The sequence below is a fragment of the Macrosteles quadrilineatus genome, unplaced genomic scaffold (assembly GCF_028750875.1).
Source record: "Macrosteles quadrilineatus isolate MER2022 unplaced genomic scaffold, UCM_ALF_1.0 Scaffold_9__3_contigs__length_116548681, whole genome shotgun sequence".
In the NCBI taxonomy this organism is placed as follows: domain Eukaryota; kingdom Metazoa; phylum Arthropoda; class Insecta; order Hemiptera; family Cicadellidae; genus Macrosteles; species Macrosteles quadrilineatus.
The window spans coordinates 73374700-73384736 of NW_026542602.1; the positions used below are offsets into that span (position 1 = coordinate 73374700).

Sequence of the window (10037 nt, forward strand, 5' to 3'; positions counted from 1 at the left end):
TAACTTCACCTATTGAACTACAGTATTATGATCTATTGCATGCGCCCCTCGTTTTAAATCTTACAAGTATTTATTCTCTCAACATTTTATAAATTATTTTATACTTTTTAGTGCGTTTAAAAACGTGGCATTTTTAAAAAGTATTTTTATTTATAAATTATTTTATAGTTTTTAATCTTTAATATGTAAATATGTTAAATCTATTTTATATAGCCTCTTATTACACAACCAAAACCCAAAACCTTATTATCTGTAATCAGATGTTTTATCTTTACATTGAAATGATTGGTTTATATTTTTACAATATCTTGGGAGCAGAACCTGTACCTCTTAACCTCTGCTCTTCTAACTGTCAAATTTAAGTGGTACTTTCCTGTTAAAGGGAACATTCATTATTATCGATGATTTTTTTTCGATATATCGATTTACATTACAAATTGACAACTGATGTTGTTAAGGCTAAAAGTCTATTATATGGATTAAGAAATGAAACTGTTGTAAGTTAAGCTAACCTAACATAACCAACCAAACTTGCTGTACTATTTAAAAATTCCGTTTGATAACAGTAAAGGCAAGTAAAACACGGAATTTTTAAATGTTACATTAAGTTTGGTTAGTTATGTTAGGTTATTTTTTTAGAACAGTTTCATTGTATTATTGTTTGTTGATACTGGACAAAATTTATCGTAGTTGTCAGCTGATATGTTTCAATTTGTTAATATAGATATATCGAAAAAAAAAAATCATCGATAATAATGAATGTTCCCTTTAACAGGAAAGTACCATTTAAGTATTTACAGCTGACTTAAATTAATTTATATGTTTACATTCTTTTAAAACGTAAACATAGAAAATTTGGAATCCAAAGGGGCGTAGCCCAAGAGAAATATGAAAATTAAAAGATATAATATTGCATTGTCATCCATTTATGAGCTATGTTTCAAATTTCAAGTCTCTAGCTCATCGGGAAGTATCAAAATTTGCAAGAAAGTGATTTAATAAAAACAAGCCCATGGGGCGTAGCCCAAGGGAAATATGAAAATTAAATTATATAATATTGCATTGTCTTCCATTTGTGAGCCATGTTTCAAGTTTCAAGTCTCTAGCTCGTCGGGAAGTTAGTATAAAATTGATTTCAAAATTTGTACCAGACAAGAAAGCGAGCTAATAAAAACGTTTTAAAATAAGTTAAATCTCTCCTCAGTATCAAAACATTACCAAATATGGGGAAAAACTTAACTATACTAAAGACATTTTCAAGAATTGCTATTAATGTCAATGTCCCAGTTTAATTTCTAACCCCCATTAAAATTGTTCCTTTTACTTTCTCCCCCTATACATAGTATATGGAGAAAGTATTGTATTCGTAAAAATTTTTGAGTTGGAGTTTTGAGTGGATGTATCCATTTTGGGTCCCCCTGAACCCAAAAAAGTGGTGTTCGAAGTGATGTCCGTACGTGTGGATGTGTACAGAGCTACAGACCACACCTGTAATCCGATTATGATCAAATTCGGTTTGGATGTACTAATCTTTGGTATCTCCAGGCTTTTTTCATTTTTTTAAATTTTGATTTTTAATGGGGATTTTCCTATAAAAACCCATAAAACAACGGAAAAAATAAGATTTTCTCGAAAATGGCCCGAACGATTTTGATAAAAATTTAGTATGGTATAGTCGTTTTAGATTCTGAACAAAATGGTACAAATCCCATTTCCGTAAAAATTTTGGTTCAAAAGTTATTGTAACTTATGTTATTTAAAAAAAAAAATCCTATAGGTTAAATTACAAAAAAATCGTAATTTGGAAAAAACCGGTTTTAAACTATACATTAATTATTCTATAGTGCAAAAACAAACAAAAAACAGCGTAATCTCTAGAAAAAGTCATCTTAACTGACTCCTGACCTTGAAAAGGGTTCAATTGATAGCATCTGCTCGCTCATTTACCAACTGCCCTCTCCACTCGCTGTGACAACAATGGCGTCAGACAACTTAACAGCTGTCTTGTACGATGTCAACGATATACGATTGGTAAGTTTACCAAGTAACCCTGTAACACGTATTTACAAAGGTACTTCAGCTTATATGGTTTACATAATTTTGTTTGTTTGTTTTCGAAATTAAAATGTACAGTACCTACAAGTACAAACTGCGTTGTGTTTTGAGAGAATAATAATAGTGATGTGTTGATTGCATTTCCTGTTTAATGAACTATATTATTTAAATTGAAACTTTTTAGTCTGAGTTCTTGATATAGGGTACTTGTATCCAATATCCAACTTGACCTGCGAAGTTAAGTTGTAAATTTTATGGTTATATGAGCACATCAGACACTGATAGTGTAAACATGATCTCTAGAGAGTTCACACCTGCTTTGAGTTGAGTATGCATATTAGCCTACAAATAACTCAACAAACAAGTTCAATAACCAAAATCGTGCTAAAATAAAGTTCTACAAAATAAAAATAAAATTACAATTTCTACAACAGCAATTTATAGGCATATAAAAATGTCTATAATTAATTAGTAACTTCCATGTAGTAACACTTTTTGTCATGATTAAATCTTAAATTAAGTAATTGGGTTTCCTTTGATTGATGAATATTATTTAGAAAATACACTAGATTCTTGCATGTGCTGTTAAATAAGTAAAAAAAGTGTATTTTGTACTTTTATTGACACACGCTTTTGGTTCTGTATAAGGCAAATTTATATTTTTTACTTTCATTTTATTTACTTTTCCAGATTTATTTTTTATTTTCTAGCTAGCACTATACACCAAATACAATATTTGTCTTAATTTTTATTTTTAATTAATATATAATGATTTGTCTATTTTACTCAATTACATTAAATTACTTCTCTATAACATTTCGTATGCCGAAACCGAAACTGCTCCTCAGAACAAATAAAGACGATGAAAATGATACTAGCAGAAGACTAGCTAGCCAATTGATGAATTTTGTTTGGGTGTCCGAAGTGATAACTTGCAGTGGCCGAGGCCAACGACACACATACAAGATAACCTTCTGATGTCACAAATTCTTGCTGAACATGAATGTCTCTCCAATAGATTTCACACTGAAGAACATTATTTAATACCAGAGTATTTATGCCTTGTAAAAATATTTATATTACGATTTATTTTCTGTTATTTTACACATAAAAATAATATTCGGTAGACCCCATAATGAATGCTTTTCTAGAATTTCTTTAACAAGCTCACATAATTATAGTCACTATCAGAATATTTCAATGATACAATGGATTAGTACCACATAATCAAAATCAGACCACAGATGTGGTCAGTAGTAGCTCTGAGCATAGACACAGACACACACAGTAGTAGCTCTGAGCATAGACACAGACACACACACAAACAGATAGACAGACAGAAATCACTTCAAAAAAACTTTTTGGGTTCTGGGAGACCAAAAACGGATACATCAACCCAAAACTCAACCCACAATTTTTATGAAAACAATACTTACCTACTTCATATTCTATGTATAACAAAAAGTAAAAAATAGGACTATACTTACTGCTACAATTGAAATAATTTGCATTGGCCTGTTTATTGTATTTTAGGAGCAGAGACCTGTCCCGGAGCCTGCAGATGATGGTAATTAAACACAAGTTGACTAAACATTTACTAATAAATCATTTATCTAAAATATTATTTGCTTTACAATGTTTTAATTTTATAAAATTAGTCTTTTGCAAATAATACTTTTTACAGTTCATAAACAAACGACCCGAAAAAAAACATATTTTTATTATTATTTAAATAATAATGCAACTGTCAAAAATTTGCAAAACAGATGTAGAGATTATTAGTATGAGATTCCATCCAGCTTCAATCAAATGTTAATGTAAAAAATTAAAAAATGGAAGATATGGTTAAAATGGAGCGGTTTTGAAAAAAGTTTATTTTTTTTATTTTCTCTTTATTTTTAACCATAGAACATAAAACCATATCCTAGAGTTTGGCTGTTTACTTACGAGACACCCTTATATACAATTATATTTTAATAAATTATATTATAATTATATTAAATTATATTTTCATAAACAATTATATTTTAAATTTACATAAATATTCTTTGACTATTTGTTAAAACAGAAAACCAATTCCTATGCTAAAGTTTTAGTTAGTTTGTTTGTTTTTTGTTTGTGATTGTTAGTTACTTAGCTTGAGAATAAAAATAAAGGAATTTTAACTAAATAGTAAGCTAATGTCAATCGCTGGTTTAGTGATTTATTTTGAATACCTACACCAACATTTTAACTAAGCCAATCCAAAAGGACAACTAATTCTAGACTATAGCATTTTTTACGTCACATAAAACTATCTAACATAAACTGAAGGATAAAATGAAAACATATTTTTGAACGAAGCACACCATGTGAGTGGTGTTGATCTTTCTGAAAAAAAATGCTGCAGTTGGTCCATATAGGCAAAAAAAAAAATGAAATTGTCTGAAATGGTCTATTTATATACACAAAAGTCAATAACATCAGAGCGTTCTCACAGTTCTGTAACTCTCACAGAGGTGCTACTGGAGATGTCCTGCGTGGGGATTTGCGGATCTGACATCCACTACTGGGTGCACGGCCGCTGCGCAGACTTCATACTCAAAGCTCCCATGGTCATGGGACATGAGGCTAGCGGCACCGTTGCAAAAATTGGAAAGAAAGTGAAACATTTGAAACCAGGTATTCATAGTATATAGTGTAAGTAACAATTAGGTGTATCCATAATCTAAGTCTAAAAATGTACATAATATTTTAAAATATAGCATAAAGGGTCTTTGAAAGTTGCCCAGGCTAATGAAATCGTTATTAAGATTTGATAATTTAAAACTAATTAAGTAGGCCAGTAGGGTGTTTCGTAATTGCGATATCGAGTTAAAATCCTCTCTGTGGAATCAATATTCTTAATTGGATGAAACTTATCTTGCAGTTACAAACAAAACAAAAAAGGGAGAATCATAAAGTTTTGATCGTTGATACTACAATGGTATGATTGTTTTTTCAAGCATCATTGGCATAAGTAATTGTGTGATTTTTATCTACTAACTTCGGTGTATAGACCAAATTCTCCTATGCGTTTTGTAGTGGTGGATCATGCGTTTTAGTGTGGGTTTCACCTATCTGACATTAATGTCAAATTACTGTTGATGGTTGAAAAGGAATTGTGTGTGTGTAATACTCCCTCGATTGAGAAACACGATTGAGTATTTTTCACCATTCATTCAAACCACATGAATAAGCAATGGAAAAACTGGTTATTGTCTAGATTTGTACCGAAAAAATGTAAGTTCCATATAACTATGAGTGTATTTTTTTGTGTGCAGGGGACAGAGTTGCAGTAGAACCTGGGGTCCCGTGCAGATATTGTGCACACTGTAAGCAAGGAAGATATAACCTGTGCGCAGACATTATCTTCTGCGCTACACCACCCTGCCATGGCAACCTTGCTCGATACTACACCCATGCTGCTGACTTTTGTTTTAAGTTAGTAATTATTCATTCCTAAGATATTGCGGTAGGAATCCAACTATCTGAATCGATTTAGAATTGGACATCATACAGATAATCAAAAATACAAATAGTTGAATTTTTAAGAAACTAGTTATATAAATTTGCTGAAGACAGTTGCAATAGGCAGATGATTCTCCCGCCAATCAATAGGACATTAAAATTGACTAGTCACATAAAGGACACAATTAACACACATTAAAATATGTAACAGATTACCAAAAATCACCATGAACACAATTTTTCTGTCAAATTTTGTTTATTTTTTCACCTTGAGGTAATATGGATAGGAATAGAAGTTCCGTATGATTGGAGTTTGTATAATTGGAGTTCTACTATATTATAACTTATTCCTTAAAACAGTGGATTAAAAAGTATATGAATTAACAGTTTACTACAATTAAATACCGCCTTAAAGTATATATCATTTTTACTACACTTCAAAAGAATTATTCAACTTCGTGGCGAAACATAATTTCCATATACTCAGCAAATAATTTAAAGTTTGAACTGAATTGAGTGATTTGACATATTATGAAAAGTTGCTTTTGCACTTCATAACATTAACGGTAAGTTATCATATTTATAACTAAATGAATTGTATAATTTACATTGAATGGTCATAATGTCATCTAGGATCCCAGACCAAGTTACACTAGAGGAAGCTGCTCTGTTAGAGCCGCTGTCAGTGGGCGTACATGCATGTCGTCGCGCAGGCGTCACTCTTGGCTCCAACGTTCTCATCACAGGCGCAGGACCCATCGGACTTGTCACATTACTTACAGCCAAATCATTTGGAGCTGGCAAAGTCGTCATCACTGGTATACAATTTTTTTTTCATAGTCTCTCTAAATAACTAGGTTACCTGCCAACGACATACTACCTTTACTTACTCCCATGGCTATTTACCAGGTATTTGACTTCACCAATTAATTACTTCCACCTCCTGCGATCCCTATGGCTTTTTCATCGGCGTTCACGAATCTCATATCTTTTGTTACATCATCTATCCACCTCATCTTTTGCTATTGGGGGTTTTCATTCCATGTCTGTTCATATAGCTTCATCTCCCCTCCTTATAAAATGTCTGGCCTGTTGCAGATGTTTGCTTTTTGCCTCACCAATCTCGTAATAAACTTACACATTCACCATACATACATCATTACACTTTTTAATTTATGAACAAACAGCAGTTACTGTATTAGGATTTATTCAAATACCCCTGCCGCAGCAAACCTGTAGACTAAGGGAATTTCCATTTGCCTGATTGGATTTACAATAAAATGTCTCCTTAAAAATATCAAATCTTTTCCCTATTTTAGTAGAATTAGTTTAACGAGTACCTACTTAGGTTTGCTGCACTGTGAGGGTAAAAAGAGGTTTTTTTTAAATTTTAATAGTTTAGTAAGAAATAGATGCGTTTTTCAAATTTGATCAAAATATGTTCATGAACAAGAAAACTACAACAGTTTACTTATTCCCCATAAGGATAACATGGGAATTTTAAATTTACAATTTTTTGGAATTTTCTTCGTAACCATTAGGGGTGTAAGAACGCTTCAATGTACTAAATTTTTTTTAAGCTCTACAAAATGGTTTGGAAAGAAATTGCTAAATTTTATGTTTTTTTTTGCGTATTTTCATTTAAAGCGCGGGTCCCCCTGAGGTTCAGGGCCCTGTGCAGCACCTTTCGCACATGCCTAACAGAATGCATTATGCTCAGGGTATTAGATAATTTGCCACAAGTTTGGGGACCTTGTTACTACAGGATTCAATTGACTTGATGATACCATGAAATATTTTCCAGATGTGATAGATCACAGGCTGGGAGTAGCCAAGCAACTAGGAGCTGATTACACAGTCCGCATTGATCCCAAAGCGTCAGAGAAGCAGACAGCAGCAGAAATCATTGATTTGCTAGGAGACAGACCTGACATCACCATTGACTGTACAGGCTTTGAAGGGACTATTCGGCTAGCCATAGAGGTAAGGTGCAGCTTCGGGGATTATTACAAGCTAAACCCCCCCCCTTCCCAGCAAACCTGCAGACTAAGCAAATTTCCATTTTCCTAGTTGGATTTTTACAAAAATATTTCTTTAAGCTTGACATTTATTCCCTACTTCAATAAAATTAGGTTTTACGAGTACTTAGGTTTGCTGTCAGTGCTCGATTTGCGGGGGGAATGGAGTTCCGGTACCTCTTTTTCGGAAAGATAAAAATAATGGCATAAGTAGATTTGCACACATGAAATAGGTTACAGTTCCGACACCTCAATCGAGCACTGTTTGCTGTTACAGGGAAGGTAGGTTTTTAGGTTGTAAGGTGGTTTTTAGCAATATGTTATTAGCATGGTAAAAAATAAATACACTATCCAAATTTGATCAAAATATTCCCATAAAGAAGCAAACAACAAATTTCATAATGTAGTTGTTTTTCTAAACCACGTTAGCTAATCAAATACGTACGTAATCCTACTGGATTAACAAAACCCACAAGGCAGTCTGCAGGTATTGTAACCTTTTATTGATTAAACAACAAATGTTACAAATGTTAACTTTTCTCTCCAGTAGAGCGAGGGATTTGAAATTTACAGATTTATTTTTATTTTTATCTATTAAGTGCACAAAACATTTTTAATTTTTAGTAATGCCGCCTAAATGTTGTAAACTGATTTCAGTAGGCCTACATAAGATTTAACATTTGCACAAAGAACAATAAGACTTAAACAAACTACATGGAGTAGAATTATGTTCCTTTTCTACTAACATCACCCAATTTATTATTTCTTTTTCTTTCTCAAACTTCACTTGTGTATAAAATATTTGATAACATATAATTCCGCTAAATTCCAGGCAACAGCAAGCGGAGGAGTTGTAACCATTGTGGGTATGGGCTCCAATGAGGTCACAGTTCCGTTGTGTGCAGCGGCTGCCCGAGAGATTGACATCAGAGGAGTGTTCCGTTATGCTAACGAGTGAGTTGCAAAATTCGTATTTAATTTTTAAGTTTTAGTTTGGGTATTTAAAAAGTCCTTTGCAGAACCTTAACCAAGCATTCAAATAAAACTTAATATTTTGAATAATTAACAATAACAGTTTGTGTAATGTACTTTCAGCTAATTTCTACGATATCATGTTCTTATTAGTTCTGTTCGAAAATGTATTAGATATATAAATGTGTAGACGATATAGCTGTCTTTCGCGATTGCGACAATATTCTGATTATCTCCCTTCTTCTTTTACTTTTTCAGCTACCCAACTGCACTGGCCATGGTGACTTCTGGGAAAGTAGATGTAAAGAAAATTATAACCCACCACTTTACAATCGAAGACACTGTAAAGGCTTTTGAGACAGCCAAGTCTGGAGTTGGCAACCCTATTAAGATCATGATCCACTGTGATAACTCAGGAAATGCAAAAAAGTAGTCTTTAAACTCTTAACAGGATGAGGCTGATTCTTGGTAAAGTGACACACCAGTAAAGCTAACTGCACTATTTAGCTTACTGCTTGCTATAAAGCTAACTGATCTGGCAAATCTTAGCATCTGTGTGTGTATGATTGTATACTTAAAATAAAACAGAGCTTGAGAAACATTGTAAAATTAAAATTACCTACACATCTTCTTTATTTTTAAAATTTTTGATAACTTGTTAATTAATGAACACTTTTTAAAAATTGTGAAATCTTGCTCGATGATGTAAAACTTAAGTTGACAATTACTAAAATAAAACTATTTTTTTGGTTTAAGTTAACCAGGCATAAAACATTGTAAGTGGTCATAATCTTATCAGTACGGTTTTGAAAAAGATAAAACTATAATACTATAAAAACACTTATACAGGGTGTTTTTTTAAAAACTTGCATCTTTATTTATGTAAAAAACGCAATAGATAGAAATATGCAGTTTGCGGGAATCATCTATTGATGTAGGGGGCCCAATTGTTTTGAATTCAACGTTACATTCACATTCCCCCCCACTCCCCCCCTGCCACCAACTTTTATTTGATATGTAACAAGGGGTACCTTGCTATTAAAAAAAAAAATATAAGTTCCGGGGAAAGGGGGGGGATATCTCACAAATTTATGAGCCAATTTTAAAATTTTATTCACTAAACATTTTATTTTTCATGCTCTTTCATTTGATTGCTATTAAAAAAAAAATAAGTTGGGGGCAGGGGGAATGTGAATGTAACGTTGAATTCAAAACAATTGGGCCCCCTACGTCAATAGATGATTCCCGCAAACTGCATATTTCTATCTATTGCGGTTTTTACATAAATAAAGATGCAAGTTTAAAAAAAAACACTCTGTATACTATAAAATACTTGTATACTATAAAACTATAATTCCATGAAAGGGTTTGGTAGGATAAAATAAAAAAAGTAAAATGTATTAATTTGGGTTAAAACAAAAAATTTGCACAGCAAAATAATTATTCAACTTCACATTCACAATCCCAGATTAAGTGATCAAGGTTGATAAATAAAGTACCAAG

General features: G+C 32.3%; 1 protein-coding gene across 1 annotated transcript; it reads left to right on the forward strand.

Annotated features, from left to right (window-relative positions):
* Positions 1–1934: 1934 nt before the first annotated feature.
* Positions 1935–9133, forward strand: LOC129002430 (sorbitol dehydrogenase-like). Its single transcript, XM_054430224.1, has 8 exons — positions 1935–2031; positions 3589–3622; positions 4552–4716; positions 5358–5517; positions 6178–6362; positions 7349–7527; positions 8395–8516; positions 8793–9133. The coding sequence occupies exons 1-8, from the start codon at positions 1978–1980 to the stop codon at positions 8965–8967; spliced, it is 1074 nt and encodes a 357-aa protein (XP_054286199.1). The 5' UTR covers positions 1935–1977; the 3' UTR covers positions 8968–9133.
* The last annotated feature ends 904 nt before the right edge of the window (positions 9134–10037 follow it).

Excerpts from the sequence above, each read along its gene's own strand:
- LOC129002430 (XM_054430224.1), top strand. The coding sequence starts at position 1,978 with ATGGCGTCAGACAACTTAACAGCTGTCTTGTACGATGTCAACGATATA. Across the intron at positions 6,363-7,348 it reads TGGCAAAGTCGTCATCACTG|ATGTGATAGATCACAGGCTG; the intron begins GTATACAATTTT and ends AATATTTTCCAG. Across the intron at positions 7,528-8,394 it reads CTATTCGGCTAGCCATAGAG|GCAACAGCAAGCGGAGGAGT; the intron begins GTAAGGTGCAGC and ends GCTAAATTCCAG.